The 17903-nt window shown below is 40.3% G+C and overlaps 1 protein-coding gene across 1 annotated transcript; it reads left to right on the top strand.

The window, feature by feature from the left end:
- The first annotated feature begins 2597 nt into the window (after nucleotides 1-2597).
- On the top strand, nucleotides 2598-14078 carry ZNF366 (zinc finger protein 366). Its single transcript, XM_010158638.1, has 4 exons — nucleotides 2598-3917; nucleotides 6046-6237; nucleotides 11582-11756; nucleotides 13497-14078. Exons 1-4 carry the CDS (start codon nucleotides 2619-2621, stop codon nucleotides 14030-14032), a joined length of 2202 nt encoding a protein of 733 aa, XP_010156940.1. The 5' UTR covers nucleotides 2598-2618; the 3' UTR covers nucleotides 14033-14078.
- Nucleotides 14079-17903: the final 3825 nt, after the last annotated feature.

Genomic DNA, 17903 nt, shown 5'->3' with positions numbered 1-17903 from the left:
GGGATGGGGAGCAGAATGAAACTCCTGTAATCCAAGGAGAAATGGTTAGCAACTGGCTGTACCAGTCAGACACACATAAGTCTATGGGGCCAGATGGGATCCACCCAAGGGTACCGGGGAAGCTGGCAGACATGCTCACCAAGCCCCTTTCCATCCTCTCTCAGCAGTCCTGTCTAACTGTGGAGGTCCCAGTTGACTGGAGGTTAACAAGTGTGACTCCCATCTACAAGAATAGCTGAAAGGAGGATCTGGGGAACTACAGGCCTGTCTGTCTGACCTCAGTGCTGAGGAAGGTTGTGGAGCAGATCATCTTGAGTGCCACCATGAGGCACATACAGGACAACCAGATGATCAGGCCCAGTCGGCATAGGTTTATGAAAGGCAGATCCTGCCTGACTAACCTAGTTCCTGCTATGACAAGGTGACACACTTAGTGGATGAGGAAAAAGCTACAGATGTTGTCTACCTAGACTTTAGTAAAGCCTTTGACACCGTTTCCCCACAGCATTCCCTGGAGGAAATGACTGTTAATGGCTTGGATGGTGTACCCTTTACCAGGTAAAAAACTGTCTGGATGCCCAGACCCAAAGAGTTGTGGTGAATGGAGTTCAATCCAGTTGGTGACTGGTCACAAGTGGTGATCCCCAGGGCTCAGTACTGGGGCCAGTTTCCTTTAATAGCTTTATCAATGATGTGGACAAGGAGATCAAGTGCCCCCTCAGTAAGTTTGCAGATGACACGAGGTTGGGTGGGAGTCTTACTGTGCTTGAGGGTAGAAAGGCTCTACAGAGGGATATGGACAGGCTGGATCCCTGGGTCAAGGCCAACTGTATAGGTTCAACAAGAGTGTCAGGTCCAGTGTTTGGGTCAAACAACCCCCATAAAAATGCTACAGGCTTGGGGACAAATGGCTGGAAAATTGCCCAGTGGAAAAGGACCTGGGTGTGTTGGTTGACAGTTGGATGAAAGAGGCCAAGAAGGTCAATGGCACCCTGGCCTGCATCAGGAACAGTGTGGCTAGCAGGACCAGGGAATTGACTGTCTCCACATACATAGCACTGGTGAAGCTGCACCTCAAATACTGTATTCAGGTTTGGGCCACTCACTACAAGGAAGACACTGAGATGCTGCAGTGTGTCCAGAGAAGGGCGATGGAGCTGGGAAAGGGTCTGGAGCACAAGTCCTGTGAGGAATGTCTAAGGGGATGGGAGCTGTGTAGCCTGGAGAAAAGGAGGCTCAGGGGAGACCTTATTGCTCTCTACAACTACCTGAAATGAGATTGTAGTCAGAGGTGTATTGGTCTCTTCTCCCAAGTGGCAAGCAACAGGACAAGAGGAAACAGCCTCAAGCTGTGCCAGGGAAGGTTTAGAATGGATAACAGGAAAAAGTTCTTCACCAAAAGGTTGTCAAGCCTTGAAACAGGCTGCCCAAGTACATGGTTGAGTCACCATCCTGGAAGTATTTAAAAGATGTGTAGATGTGGTGCTCAGGGACATGGTTTAGTGGTGGCCCTGGCAGTGTTACTTAATGGTTGGACTTGATGATCTTAAAGGTCTTTTCCAACCTAAATGATTCTATGATTCTAGAGAGCCAGGGCAAAGGGTAGCAGCCTTGTTTAATATGAACCAAAATTCAGAACCAATATTTTAGGTGAACCCCAGGTTCGGGAGAAGCTCCCTGTATGATCAGTGGAACATGAAATTTTACCAGAAGAAAATTATTAACATGTTTTGTCACACTGTACCATTAAGAAGGTTCAGAGCATTATTAGGTGTCAATTACCCTGGAGACCTGAGAGGTTGTTGACATTAATTCTATATTTAGTTTTATAGTGGAGATTTCACCCACCTATTTAGAAACAAAAAACCCCCTAGATTAAGTCTATAAAACTGTATATAATCTGGATAGTCGTCAAAGGTCATTCCTCCTCAAAATCTGCCAGGTAAATATCTCTGGGATTAAAACAAAAAAAAAAAAATTAATCTCCTCCTTCTTATTACAATACAAAGTGACAGAAGCCAGGAAACACAACGCAAAACCTGATGGTACACAGTGTCTTTAGATCACTTGGCCATTGTTTTCTCTCACAGCAGCACATGTTAATGATACAAAGAAGTTTAACATTTTTTGGCTTTGGCTTTTCATGTCACAACCGTAATTAATGTGCACATTATTGTTTGTATTGCCATATCCTTCAGATGCACCGCCAATTGCTAGAGTCTGTGCATGCAGAGCCAAGGACAGGATTTTGACTACTGAATTAAGTTGAGCAGAAACATTGCCATACAGATTCAGCTGCTAAGTAGTGTGTCACAGTACAGCGTGCTTATAATATAAAGACGTTGTATGGGTCAAATTTGATTTAAACCACCAATTCTACTGCAGAAAGACCAAAGCTTCTTCATTCTTCACTAACTGATTCAATTCTGCTTTAAAAGGCCTTTGTGGGCCTAAGACATCCTTAGTTGCACTTAGTTAAAAAACCCAACAACCTCCAAAATAATAAAATAGACAATAAAACGTTAAACCCAGGAGAACAGGAAGAAATAAAGAGGTTTTTTGTTTGTTTCTTTTTCTTTTTTTTTAAAGGGATTTGGGCAACACAGAAAAACTCAAACATGATGAAGAACGAAGAAACAAGTTTTAATGTGGACAGTACACGAGCCTCTCCCTTCGCCTGTTGCCTGCAGCCACTGAGCCCCATTACAAAGCCACAAAGAACAACTCAATTTGGTGAAGAATTCAGACCACACCTCTCACATTTCCGCTACAGCCCTCCTCCTCTTGGAGACATGGAAACATTTCAGGGGTCCTTGGAAGGAGGATCTCGGAAACGCAAGAGCATGCCAACAAAAATGCTTCCTTCTATCACCCTTGAAGGTTCCTCATCACTGCCAGACAGACCTGAAGATGACAATGGCACAGGCTCTTCCAGTCTCCCCTTGATGTTCCAACAGCCAGCACAGCCCAAGTACAGTTCCCAGATGATCGACCTCTGCAACTTTGGTTTTCAGTTCTACAGAACTCTGGAGCATTTTGGAGTCAAGACCATTAAGCAAGAACCAGTGAAACCTAACATGGCGTGGCCCAGTAGCTCAGCTTTCATGCAGACTCCTTACCCTTATTATCCTAAAGTCCACCCTGGCTTAATGTTTCCTTTTATTGTGCCACCAAACTTCCATTTCAAGAACCCTTTTCAAATGAAAAAACACCCAGAGCCAACCTTCAGGAGGGCTGAAATAAGAGAAAGTGGTGAAAATAAACAGAAAGTGGAAAGAGTAGATGTCAACCTTCAGATAGATGACAGTTATTATGTTGATGTCGGGGGTGAACAGAAACGCTGGCAATGTCCCATGTGTGAGAAGTCCTATACATCCAAGTACAATTTGGTCACCCATATACTGGGGCACAGCGGCATTAAGCCACATGCTTGTACACGATGTGGCAAGCTCTTCAAGCAGCTGAGCCACTTGCACACGCATATGTTGACCCACCAGGGCACCCGGCCACATAAGTGTCAGGTGTGCCACAAGGCTTTCACTCAAACCAGTCACCTTAAGAGGCACATGATGCAACACAGCGACATCAAGCCTTACAACTGCAGGATCTGCGGCAGAGGTTTTGCTTACCCCAGCGAGCTGAAAGCACATGAGTCTAAGCACGAGAGTGGCCGAGAGAACATCTGTGTGGAGTGTGGTCTGGACTTCCCAACCCTGGCCCAGCTGAAGAGACACTTAACAACCCACCGTGGCCCTATACAGTACAATTGCACTGAATGTGATAAGACCTTCCAGTACCCGAGTCAGCTTCAAAACCACATGATGAAGCACAAAGACATCCGCCCCTACATCTGCACTGAATGTGGCATGGAGTTTGTTCAGCCTCACCATCTCAAACAACATTCCCTAACTCACAAGGTAAGCCAGCACGAGTTGCACGCTGACCTTGCATTGGAAGGTAGAACAAGGGTTACAGGCTACTGAAGGTACACATATGTACCTCCTTGGAAAGAAGGTAGTCTGCCTATAAACCCTGTAAAGCCTCATGCTGTCCCTTTGCCAGACGGAGGGTTTTATCCAGAGCAAAAGACCCAGCAGTGCTGGAATAGTAGAAGCTTGATGTCTCTGTCAGTCTTAAGAAACTACATGTGAAACGCTCTTTGCTATACAAAATTCAATTAAACCACCTCAATTACATCCCAAAACTGCATTCACATTCTGGGGTTTACCTTCAGAATGACCTTCTGTAACTTCATATAATTTTGTAGAGCTGTAGAGTTCTGTCATCTCCCCCTCCCCCGAAATTTTATACTGAAAATTAGTTCTATTGCTTTGCTCCCTTAAATGGGAAGTAGGTGGATTCCCATTAGACTATATGTGTACAGCAAAAGAAAGTATATTATTACTCATCGGATTTTGAAGAATCATTATGAGACATCTAGAGGAGAAAAAAAAAAAAAAAAAAACAACCTAAGAAAAATTCCCCTTTGTGCATAGTTATCCAGAATGCCAGTTAATAAAAGTGGACAACGAGGGCCATAATCCCAGCCAATTCTTATCAAGTGGCAGTCTTGACACTGCTGACAGCAATGACAATAGTCAGTTTAGGCTCAGAGCGGGCTCTGGAACCCATCCCGAAAGATGGCTTTCAAAAATAGGAAAAATGTAACTGTTCCAGTCAGGAACGTCTGAAACAGGCTTACTTACCATTAAAAAAATGTTAAGACAAGTCAAGACCCCACACATTTTTTAAAATTTGTTTGCATAATTTTCCTTTAACACTTGAATATTGGCTTTTATATGAAAAACATTAAAAATACAGAAAACTACAGCATTTTGGTCCTATAGACACATCTTCTTTTAAGACCCAACAACCCTATACTTCCACATTTGCTTTTTCCTCCTTACTATGTGATTATAATTTCTGCTGGTTTTGGAGATTCCTTGGTCTTTGGATTAACCGTATAAAATTCTACCGATTTAAGACTTGGTAGACTTTTGTCACAGGAAATGCAATGCCCTTGAGCCTTTAGAGAGCTTCTGCTTCTTGTCCACAGCTGCAGGTGGATTCAGCTGTGAAGATAATTAATTAGCAGTACTTAGCTGACCAAATGCAGACTTACATCAGATAGGCACACCCTTAAAGCTGGTGTTGTTCACAGTTTTATCTTTGCAATTAACTGTGTAAACCACTGACTGATAGGTAAGTAGAGATTGTTTCAGATCTTCTTTGTAATGGGGACCTGCAGGAGGAGTAATTGTTCTCGGCACTTCACTAGTAAATCCTTATTACTGTCAGCAAGTTAAACTCTTAGAGTGTTTAGGGTAAATTAATTGATTTTCATAACTTCTAAATGACTTTTTGAGGAGCTGGCAGTTAGATCACATGGGTGTGAACAAGAATATTGAGTTACACATTAGTAAATTGACTGGATGGCATAAGAGGTGCTAGAAATGCTCTGTAAACAACAAATAAAATAAGATCCCTCCATTAGGGTTAGTGCAAGTCCCGCAAGAGTGAAGAACTTCTTCTCTTCATGGACTGTACGTGCATATCCTTATTTGGTGACATTGCTTGACTACTGGGTTATTTCAGGTTATTATTATAGCTTTCTTTAACACAAGTCTGTGCCCTTTTTAGGAGTCAACAACATTCAATTATCAAAGGCAAACTCTGGTTTAGTCTCCTAAGTGGTTAGCTTTTGTTCTTGGTCAGTAAGTGTACACATTTGACTGATAATTTACATGTAGGACTATGCTACTGACTATGTCTTGGTGATTTGTGCACTTACAGATGGAAACAAGACTCATTATGCCATTAAACTTACATTCTGTTTTCCTTCTTTGCTTCTTAGATTCTTGTAGGAATTCGCCAGAAAAAAAAAAAAATCTATTACTTGAGCAGATGATGTTAAAAGTGAAATAATTTATTACTTGCTTTGCTAATGCAGGATGAATAATTTATATATTGCTGTATTGAAAATTAAATTAACTTTCCTATGTGTTTGTTTGTTTTTGTGTTTTCTTTTTTCCTCTTTTATTACAGGGTGTGAAAGAGCACAAATGTGGAATTTGTGGCCGGGAATTTACCTTACTGGCCAATATGAAGCGGCACGTCCTGATCCACACCAATATCAGAGCCTACCAATGCCATTTGTGCTTCAAGAGCTTTGTGCAAAAGCAGACTCTCAAGGCCCACATGATTGTTCACTCTGATGTTAAACCCTTTAAATGCAAGGTAGGTGCATTTGGTGGCAGAGGCATTAGCTCACTAGATATTTCTGTGATATCATCACCTTGTGGTATGGTAGAATTAGAAAAACAAGACTTGCTGCCACTGCAGTTATATATAAATTAGGATAAGCCAGCTTGGTTTTCTTTCTTTATGCAGGTTCTGCTTATGTAGTACAAAATAATGGAGGTTAATATCTGTGGTTTACTCCCTTCCCCTTCAATATCAGTAACTTTCATTCTCAAATATTTTATTTTGCTTCATGAGCATTTAAATGCCACCACAGTTTGAGGACAATGAACATACCTGACATTTGCTCAGTACAGCCATCCAAACAGAAGTCGAAGTTGTTCATGGCTGGAAACACTGGCTAAGAACGTAGATCAAGTCATGCACCCTGCAGAGGACCATAGAAAAGATGCAGCCGCCACTTCACACAGTGATACTGTGTAACAGTTCAGGGAAGGACTCAAAGAAAGCCACAGCAAAACACAACTGCAGAAGGGGTTTGAATGGGCCAAGTGTAATTACCAGACTGAAATTCAGGGCAGGACATCAGTATCCTAACAAGACAGTCTCTGACATCATCTGTAGTATCTCTGTAGTATCCTGTGTTAATTTCAGTTTGCTTCTTCCCTCCTGCACACCTGAGGTTGACAATCCCTTTCCACTCTCTCTTCTCCCTCCCCATAAATCTTTGCAGCTTTGGCTTTCCTGAACATGTTCATCGACAATATCTTTCTTATGAATTATTCATTTTTATATTCTTAATCAGTATTGGACACCATAACTGTTCTTTTTGCTGCCAATCTTGTTCATTACCGTAGTCATACCTTGTGAAGTCAAAAGCTGTAGGTTTTATTCTCACTTTCATCTGATCTAAGAAGGCTATAAATACAGTGTAGCATATTACCAGGTTTATGTCTAAGTAACTAAAGATTCATCTGGAAGCAATTTCTAGAACCCTTTCATGCAACATCTTTATGGAGTTAAATATTTTGTTAAAAGGAACATTTCAGTGAGAAGCAGAACTGGATGAAAAATTTTAAATGGAATTATTTTCTCTTGAAAAATATAGGAACTACAAAATGTCACAGAAAAATGTGGCATTCAGTGATAATTTTAATAGGAAAATGTCAAAATGAATCTTTTTTACTCCCTCATTTTGCCTTGATAACTTTGAAGCATTCACTTCGAAAAAGTTAACAGCAAAGTCATTCAACTTTAGAGTTTTGTTTCATTTTCATTTATGTCCTATTAAAATCTTATTTTGTATACTAGGATTTATGTTATCCTATATCTGTTACTGGAATGCATGGGTAGTTCTATGTCAAGTCTGCCAGAGACTTTCAGTCTTTGACAACATGCACAAACTTGTCTTTTTGTTTCCATTTGGTCAAAGTCCTCCTCTGTCCCCTCTATTTTTAGAAAAGAAACTCAATTATTTGATGAACTGTTCCAGATGGAGTATCTGGACCCGCACTGTTTTTTTACATACGTGCAGATTAGCTGGAAGTTTGTGTTCAGGTTAGAGTTTGATGACGACAGACTATTAAAACTCAGTGATGGCCATACTTTCAACTGGGAACCACCAGTATGTTTTGCAGTCAGTAACAAAAGCCTTACAGGAACACCTGTTGTGTGTTTGGTTTTTTTGGTTTTTTTTTTTTTTCCTTATCTATCCCCACCCAAGGTTCCTAGGAGGAAAGAAACAAGTTAGCACAGTGAACCAGTTTTGTATTTGGCTGAAGGGGTATGAACCAACATCAGTGTCCCTGAACTGAGCGGAGACCCTGACAATAAGCAAAGGGAGCATCAAGAATTGCTCTTTGGCATTAGGAATATGCCTTGTTTCTCTGGCAGAATCCTTGAAAGACTTGAGCAAGTATTTCTGGCTGGTATTCAGAGGGTTAAAGCAATGACCAGATAGCAGCCTTTTGGCACCAAGCTCCTCCTCAGCAGAAGGAAGGATATAGCTGTATGAACAGCCTGCTTAACAATGGCTCACATGTCCCCAGGGAACCGCCTGCAAATAGATTTCATCTTGCTTTCTCTTGTACTTTTCAAAGCTTCCTGTTTTCTCACGGTCCTTTTGGACAGTTTACAGTCTTTCTCTCTCTCCCTCTCTCTTTGAGGAAAGGAACACCCTTCTTATGTAGAGGGGAAAAAAAAAAAAAAGAAGAATGCAAGGGAAAGAAAGCCCAGCAGTAGCCTTTCTACTTCACCATATGCAGTGGTTTTCTTTACCTTTTTCTCACAGCAAAAGAAAACATGAGGCTTTCCTATGTCTCTAATCACAGCTAAGCACAGACTATCTGGAGTGACAGAGTAGCAAATAGTTGTCCCTTCTGTTTCCTCATCCAGCTGCAGTGTGGATCTGTGTTTGATTTTTCTCTGAAGAGTGAAGTTCTCTGCAGCATTTAAAGGCCTGGGCTGGTGCCACCTTGTTTATTTCTGTTTAAAAAAAACCCAAAAACCCTGAAGATTGCTGAAGGAGTTGCACCAACTGGTGCAATAGTGCTAACTCTGATTTGCATAGGAAGCTTCTATGAAATTTACAATTGCTTTTAGTGCTAAAGTCAGCAGTGTTTCAGACCTCCAGTAAAGAATGCAATGAAGTTTTCTCCAGCCAAGCCAAATACACGTTGTGGCATATGTTTTGATCTCCTCTCCCATCTAAAAGGATGGGTTTACATCAGAGGTCAAAAGCAATGAATAGGTGAGAGATAGTACTTTGGGAAGAAACAAAGCAGACTGACAAATCCAGAAGGTTGATACTTCATGTTGTGGCTTAGGAAGACAAAATCTAGTGTTGAACTAATTCAGCTTTCCTAGCAAACTGCGCTAAAGCCCATTTCACCAGCCAGCACAACAAAGAGTGTTCAGCAGAATGCTGCAGCCTGGCAGCTGAGGTCTTTCTCTTCAGGGCTTGAATTTTATTTTGCCTAAAGTAGACAGCCTAAAATGGTCTGCAAGTGAACCATGTTGTTCCTGCTGTCCCAAGATCTCTTCAGGAGCTTTTCATCTCCTTGAGTGCTAAGGTGATCTGTTCTGAGTCCTGTTTGAACTCTCTCCCATGCAATGGGCTCAGGGTCATCTTTCATGCTCTGCTCACCACTGTTCATACCCCTGCCCTATCACAGAGAAAGAAAATTGTGTACATGTTCCTAGTTAGGTCTGAAGGCTCAGGCTGTTCGTTAAAGACTAGCTATGAACCCCAGCTAGCTCTGAGTTGCTGCCTTCCAGCACGTGAGCCCAAAACCTGCTTCCTTCACCTTCTGGATCATGTACGTTCAAAAGGCACAAGACAAGGTTCAGGTGAAAAGCGTAGGTTACCAGAGACCGATGCACAGAGTCCCACCATTCCAAAAACAATTTTCATATCTTTATTTCTTTCATTTTCCTGCCACACCTCTCCATTCTAGTACCATTTCCTCATGTCCCCAGAGGACATTTCAAGACAAGAACACATTACACATCCATAAAACTGTGCAAAATTTTGGGAAATGGAAAACCTACCCCCTTTATTCAGAGACACAAAACTTTTATGCTGTAAGTAAATATTCTTTATGAATTCTTCTGTCTGTTCATTATGAAGAAAGAGAAATAAATGTTGCCTTGACAGAAGCAATATAAATGCTCCTACTTGACCCGTGGTAATACTCACTACCTTATGAAGATATAGATTTACATGAAGTACTCTAGCCCTTCACCTGTTCAATCTGATTTTTCTTGATTACCAGTTCAGATAGAGAAGTAAAGACATAGCTATCAGAAAGCAATATTTGGTGAGAACACAGGTCAGCCACAATACAAGTGGATAACCAAAAGCCTTCTGCTAAGAGGTATTAGAGCGGTATTATTATTGGCATTCTTATGGCAAGAGAAACATCGATGTGTCATAGGTTGTTCAAGCAGCTGTCAAGATATAATCAGCTGCTGTTCTTCCTTGCAAATTTTTGTCCTCTTTCTTAAGTGAATGGGTGACCCTTGGAATCATATATCTTACTTTTACAAATCAGTAGCTCATTGTCAGTGGCTATTCTTCCCTCTCCCCTCCCTCTCCCCCCTCCTCCCCGTCTTGTTGAATTCTTTGTTGATAAATTTATTTGCTAGAATATTCATTTCAGCAAAATCTCAGAGAGAAAATAATGGAAGAGAACTTAGGCAGGTGAAGCTATTTTTTTTTTTTCAAAAGCATGTGAATATTTCCAGACTCTTTCTTTTTGCAGCATTGACTCAGCTCTAGTTTTTCCTTAAAAAAAATACCCTTGCAGATTTTTATGTTAATAAACCACTTTTATTTTCCCTCAAGAAACGGTTCGAAATTCAAAGCATACAGTACTATTTCACCAAGGATCATTCTACCATCTACATTTTATCCAGATATTCCAGGTGATGGCTTTGTGAATTTGCATCAGAAAGTACCAAAATATAATAAATCGTAAGTCACATTAGACTAAAAATTTATTGGAATCTCAGTAACTGCTTTTTATTAATTTTCTCCCAGGTGAATGCGCTGTTTGATGGAAACTCCATTTACTCAGTAAGGGTGATTCTGGCACACACAGTAATAAAGTTTATAAGAAAAAAAAAAACCTGATGGTAAAAGTATTTGTCTAAAACCATCCCAAAAAAAGGAGCTGAAGTAGAAAGAACACAGAAGTTTGCAGAGGATGAAAATAGCCACTTGAATGTGAATAAAATTATAAATCCTGATAAGGAAAGACCAGAAGACAAGTAAGACTAGGAGTTTGTAATAGTGATGTCAAACTCTCATGTTTTGAGAATAAATGGGACCAGACTGCAAAAAGAGCCATCTAGATAAACAACAACAATGAAAAAAAGACCCTTATTGTTTTATCAAAGGGAAGCATTACATGATCAATGGCTTGAGCTGGCAGGAACACGCTTTAGGGAAAGCTGAGTCATTCTTGCAGCCCCATGACTGTTTCAATTCCAGCTTACTCACCAGAGACACCGAAACACAGAATTTGGTTTCTAACCAGGGCAGAAAGTTATACTTTGAATTTCAGGGCCTTCCAGGTTGTCCACTTAGGCCTCTCCCCTACTTACAGTAACATTCTCTGCTTTTGGGGAATCCCTGACTGTTTTTACTAGTGACCAGATTTGAAAAGGACAGCAGTGCAGAAGGCCCTAGATAAATCAGATCCAACCACATATTCTTGTCTGTAGGATTTTTTCTTTTTGCCTGTACCTTTGAAAAACAAATTGCAGCCAGAAGCTGCCAGGGCTCAAGATATGAAGAGTAGGTTTTGTTTCCTTTTAAAATGTTCTCCTTGCAAGTACCCTTTTGAACTAATAGTTTTCATTTTTACTGTTTTTACAGCTGTGTGGAAAGGAATTTAACAGAATGCACAACTTAATGGGACACATGCACTTGCACTCAGATAGTAAGCCTTTCAAGTGCCTCTACTGTCCCAGCAAGTTCACCTTGAAGGGGAACCTAACCAGACACATGAAAGTCAAACATGAGGTCATGGAAAGAGGATTTCATTCTCAAGGTAATATCTTTCAGCAAGGTTACTCTCTAAGGAATTTGAAGATACATATCAGTAAACCCAAACAGGCTTTGTACATGATGATGGATCTGTGGTACCATAGATCCAATGCTATTGGAAGAGATTAAATCCCATAAGCCTGGAAGGCTGTTATTAACTATCTATATTACTCCAGTGCTACAGATCAGAGATCCCCACCATGGTGACCCTTGTCTCAGAGACCTTTCAGACTAGATATCTGATGTCACAGAGGTACATACCGAGATGGAGTAGATGGAGACAAAATGAGACACTATTTGTGAGCACAAAGGAAATAATTTTAGTCCACAAAGTTGCTGTCGTCAGCGTTAGGGAGAATGTGGTCAGAAGTGTGAGAGTAGAGGATTTATTGAACCATACCAAACATCCTTGTACTTAAGTGCAGGGGTGCCCATCTATTAGTGTGAGAAGGTACAACATTCACAACATCACAGAGCTGCTCCTATCATGTGGGTACCCTGGGACACAAATGGGAGTGTGCTGGTGGAAACTCAGCCTTAATGAGGCTGTGGCACATGTAGTTGGCCAAGGAAATGATTGGATGACATCATCTTCCTGACTGAAAGTGTAGTTCCATTATTTTTGAATAAATGTGGCAGTTTCAAGGGGTTTGATTCCCGCAGGCTGACAGGCCACAGCCTAGCAGCCATGGACAAGCAGAGATTTTTCTGTAGATGCATCTGGTTAGGAGTTCATAGTTCTCTCATGTTTGAGGTACATCATAAATTCCTTCAAAACTGACAGAAGCAAAAACATCTAGAAGATTTCATGGGTCTTGCTCATTGATTATTGCATTCCAGTCTGGAATGGGAAGAGTAACTCATGTCCAGGAGCCTTGGTGATTCTGTACCATATTGACATAGCTGATGTTAGGCAGAGGCCATAAGCTCAAGACCCAATTTACAAAGAAGCATGTGAACAAAAGGAGACACTCCTCCCTCATCTCAAACATCTGTATTTCTGGGAAGAGAGGACACACTCTTACAATTAATAAGACGAACTAAATTCAGGATTATGCTCAGACATATTGCACTGCTCAGAATCAACATTTGTTTATAATGATTTCCTCAATATGAAGCACTATCTAGTGCATAGAGATTTTCAGTGGCATAAGTGGCTTGTCAATGGATGAAAGAGGAAAAAATAAGGAGAATGGAGGTCACAGATTGCTGAGACTTGATTGTCTTTTGATTTTTTAAAGCAGTAATTTTGAACAAGAGTGTCCATAGAAGAAACTAATTAACAAGTTTTTAATCTCTTCCACTCTTCTGGTGAAAAACTTCTACAAAATCTGGGACTTTGAGTATGCCTTGTGATGCTTTAGATCAAAGTTTTCGTTAGGAAAAAAAAAAAGAAAAAGAAAAAATGGGGAAGGAGGAAGTGTGTAAGTTCAGTGGCAAAATTATTTTACAAGAGGCCAGGCCACTTCACTTTTATTCCTAGCTCCCTTGTCGAGTATCTGGCATGTTCAGCACAATATTTTGTGTGTCCTGACCTGGTTGTGAAGTGTATACAATAGTACTTCTTTTAACAGCACCTCAAAGGAGATGCCATGAGATGTAAACACCACAGTGCTTGGAGATAGCTGGGTGGAAGACGAAGGTGTGAAATAAGAAGGCTGCCTCACATTTTGTTTTTTAACCATGTAGTTAAGTTTCCTATAAATAAACTATTCCTTTTCTCTTCCCCTTAAACCACTGCAAGGTTTTGGAAGAGGAAGAATTGCTCTGTCCCAGACAAATGTCTTGAGAAGCTTGGAACAGGAAGAGCCCTTTGATCTTTCCCAGAAAAGCCAAGGGAAGGGAATCTCATTTCATTCAGATGGTGAGAGTGCCAAGGGAAGCTCATGCCAGGAAGAAGAGGAAGACACCTGCTATGAAGCAGAGCGCTACAGCCCTGCCATGTACCACCATGATGACAACAAGCTGTACATGGCTCAAGATCTGTCTGGCAAACCAGAGTGCGTGACGAAGGACTTCAGAGAGTCCTACTGCAATGAGAAGGAAGAAGCTTCAAGTGAGGGTGGACTGGAGAGGAGAACAGGAAATTCAGACAAACAGGAGAGCCAGGGAGAGAGAAACCTTGCAAACCACAAAGAACACATCAGCTTTAGATCCTTTGAAAAGGCCAGACTTGGCCATTCTCTCTCTGATTACTTGTATTTCAAGCACAGGAACAAGAGCTTGAAAGAATTGCTGGAAAGAAAAATGGAAAAACAAACAATGCTTATAGGCATTTAAAAAGGACAATTTAAAAAAGCTGGAAAATGGGGATAAGATAGCTTTTAACATAAACTGTAATTTACCAAAGCCTGGAATTTTGCAGTAATCTTCAGAAATAAACAAGCCAAAATAATAAAAAAAATGTGAGGTAAAACACATACATTAATAGAATAAAGCAGTCCAAAATCACTAAGAAATGCAATAGATATTGAACATTTATTTACTTATCCATTTGATGCATAAGCAGGCATTGGGATAGGTACAGAAGTTCATTTTCCTTTATCTGGGGTGGTAGAGATTTATATACAGTTTTCTAGTTATCAAAAAGCAACATACTTTAGCATTTGATTTATTATCTGACTAAATATATATGAGTACTTCTAACCATACATCTCAAAAAAAATCTGAAAATAGTATTTCACAGTGTAAGCAAGAGTACTACATGGTGTGCATGAAAATGCTGTCACTCTCAGAACAAATGCAGTCCAAATACTTTCATTTACTGAAGTGACCCAATGAGAAGTGTGAAACAAATTAAGAAAAAATACTAATGTCTTGTAAGATAGTGAAGGGCAGCTCTGTAAGCCTTTGAAAGGACTAGAATTTATTACGGTCACAGAAGCTCTTCCTCTAGCACGAGAGATGTTTGCGCTTTGCTATGTTTCAATCAGTCTGGGAGTGTTCAGCAGTTCTTCAAGTGAAATAGCATGGACTGTGTTGACATTTTATTATACTGTCTGCTCAGACCAATACTTCTGATGAGCAGCAGCAGCATGTAGCATTTGCAAGTCTTGCTGTAATGACACGTAAAGCAATATGAGTAATTTCATTGAGAAAATTATGTAATTTTGCAATTTATCTCTTCAATTTATCTTGGCTAGGAAGGATAATTTTGATATACACAGGTCTGATCAGATTTTACTTTAGAAGGTATGCCAAAAAAGGAGCCCTTACAGGCTGTTTTTGGATTTCCTCTTATTGGATTCAGAAATTTTCCTTTTCCAACATGGCTTGACCGTTGAACTCCAAGCCTTTCAGAAGGATTCCACTCATGCTGGTTTTATTGAGTCATTCCAAATTTTTCAACCCCTGATACGCATACAATTGTATGTTCATAACAAAGATGCTAAAAACATATTTATTAATTGCATGACTAGTTTGAACAGCACATTGATTCCTTGCATTTTCAAGACTGATGACAAGCAGCCCCACACTATCCTATTGTTTATAAGAAAATGAAGATTTAGTAAGTAATTTATTTAGTCCTATGTCATTCTGACATCCCAGCACAAAAGGTTATAATCCATAGATATGGTACACCTTTTCCAAATATTACTGCCTTCTTTGCTTACTTGCCAAGTTCTTGACTTGAAAAACCTTGCTATCATGCTCAATATATAGCAAGTTATAATTAAATACAGCCATATACTTATTGCTAGAGTCATGTTGCTGCAGCTGTCTGCCATTATGAGAAACCACTCACGTTATAGAACTAGTGATTCTCACACTTACTGGTTAATCAGCATTCACAGAACTTATTCATCATATGAAACTGTGTGTGTGTAGTCTGAGGTTGCAGAAGGTGGTTTCATTTTTCAGTGCCCAAACATGGCCTAATAAAGACTCTCAGTGAAGAGCAGAAAAAGCTTTTAATAAAAGAAACTGTAACACACAGATGACTCTTCTAAACTCTACAACTGATGTACGTACTTTTTTAAAAATAAAAAGGCTATACCAAATTGAAGTGGAAAATAGGTCACTTCAGGCCTAGAATTAATGATGTCCTTCAAAATCAGGTGTATTTCAGAGGTATATAACCATGTTTTTTTCAGTGATGAACTGTTGTATTATACACATTGAAATTCCTTTCTTCCACTGCAAGATAACTCTTCTTGAAAGAGGACACATCTTTGTCTCAAGGCAGATATAGTGGTCAAGCAGAAGAATCAGAAAATTTTCAGGGTAATGTGTGGAACTGTTCTTTCTTAGACTAGCGGGGAAATGATCAGGTAGAAATTCAGCATGGTCTAGGAGATAAATGGGAACAAGTTCTTCGGTTGCCTTCTTGGCAATATTTTGTTTCTGCCAGACAAAAGGTCCTATTTGAGAATGTCTACAGCCAAGAGCTCGGGGAGCTACTGACTCTGACAAATGTTACTCTCAAGGTGGTATAGTTTCCAGCTGTGCATGATTCAAGATCGGTGTATTTCACATTTGCAGTCATATTAGTTCCTATGGTAAGAGGAATAAGCAAGGAATCAGGAACTCAGTTGCAATTTCTAGAACGGTGATCATGTAGACGAGTTGAACTTGGCAAATCCCTTCACTTCTGTGGCGGGTAAAGCAGAAAGGCACGCAGCCCTTCCGTCGCAAAGGCCTGCTGTCTATGCACTGGAGAGCGTTATGGGACAGCTAGACACTCCTTGTGAAGAGACAAATGGTTACATACCAACAGCACTCCAGGCAGATGGAGCAGAGGAGACACTTTCAGCAGAGCTCAGCTCCCTGTAGATAACATAACCCCAAAAAAAGATGTCTGCTGGAAGTATGCAGTCCAAAGTTCCCTCACAGACTTGTAAAGGAAAGTGTTGGACATGTCCTTGGGAAAGGAAGTCACTGCAAACAGTTCTGGGTTGACTGAAGGGTTAACCCAAACACTTCCCACCACACCTTCACTGCAGCCAATTTGTCCATTTCTACAATCCCACTTCTTATTGGATCAAAAGCAACTGTCAACCACACACTGCCAGGTAGAAAGGAGTAGATGTCCCCAGAATGGCAATGCTTTTTGGGAATAATTCGTAATGTGAATCCCTTTTCTTGCATTCTTCCTAGAAAGCGGAGACTACTCTCTTACAATGAAGCCTTGAGACTGTGCCCAGTCACAGCCACACTAAGCTAATTCACAAACACCCAGGCTAATTCATGTTAGAATAGTAAAGAACTCATCTAAAACTATAAGTCACCAATCAGAGGAACTGCAAACAAAACTATTACTGAGATAAGGAGACTGTGTCAAGTGACCCAAGCAAAGAGAATAGGAGAGGATAGTTCTCCCTACTGCAGAACATAATGCAGCTGGGTCAAAGACACTTGTTACAAAGAGACCCCAAGGGACAAACTAAAAGTGAAATAACAGCCTTCCTTGTGAAGCACCTTGCTTTTAAAACATAAAGGGCTTTTTTTTCCACACTATTTACATTGGCAACGTTTTGGGAACAGACAGTAACAGCCTTTGCTTTTTAATAGCTTTGAAAATGCTTTATAGAACTTTGCTCTCATAATGAAGTTATTTCCCATCTCTAATTTTTGAGGGATTAGCTTCCTTGTTTTGCTTTGAATAGATGCTTAGAAGTCCTGTAGAGACATTGCCTGTGTCCTGGACTTCAGGGGATACATTTTCTTTTTTTCCTGCTTCCTAATCTGAGTCTACCTACCTTCTTATTGCTATGTTCTGGAAAAAAGATGTATTTATCCAACTCTGCTCTGCTATTCGGATTTTGAACTTGTGGTAACACATGAAATTAAAGCCCAGACTCCACCAACTCTATTTTAAATCATATCCACAACATTTGCCTGCATTATTGTATGAGGTCTAACTTCATCATCTTGGAGAGCTTCAGAGCAAGTAAGAGTGGCCACTCATAAAACTGAGCTGTTTCAGAAGCCTTGATGGGGAAAGGTAAATTGGTCACACCATAATGAGTCTGGGCAAGTGAAGGCATGTGGTTTGTTAAATTAGAGGCGTTTCTGCTGTTAAGGACATCATGGAGAATTCTGAAAGACACTGTAGAGATTAGAGCAGATGGATGAAAAGTCAAAAGTTGGGGTAGTAAGTTTTGAAGGTAAAGAAATACAATGTATTTACTGAGAAAGTTAAGTAGTTGAG

The sequence above is a fragment of the Eurypyga helias genome, unplaced genomic scaffold (assembly GCF_000690775.1).
Source record: "Eurypyga helias isolate BGI_N326 unplaced genomic scaffold, ASM69077v1 scaffold46859, whole genome shotgun sequence".
NCBI classification, from domain to species: Eukaryota; Metazoa; Chordata; class Aves; order Eurypygiformes; family Eurypygidae; genus Eurypyga; species Eurypyga helias.
Note: the sequence above shows the minus strand (reverse complement) of the source record. Positions and strands in the feature narration are given on the sequence as shown.

What these genes read in the sequence shown, in the direction of transcription:
- ZNF366 (XM_010158638.1), top strand. Translation starts at nt 2,619, where the DNA reads ATGATGAAGAACGAAGAAACAAGTTTTAATGTGGACAGTACACGAGCC. An exon ending in TTAAACCCTTTAAATGCAAG is followed by an intron (nt 6,238 to 11,581) that starts GTAGGTGCATTT and finishes CTGTTTTTACAG; the next exon opens with CTGTGTGGAAAGGAATTTAA. An exon ending in AAGAGGATTTCATTCTCAAG is followed by an intron (nt 11,757 to 13,496) that starts GTAATATCTTTC and finishes AACCACTGCAAG; the next exon opens with GTTTTGGAAGAGGAAGAATT.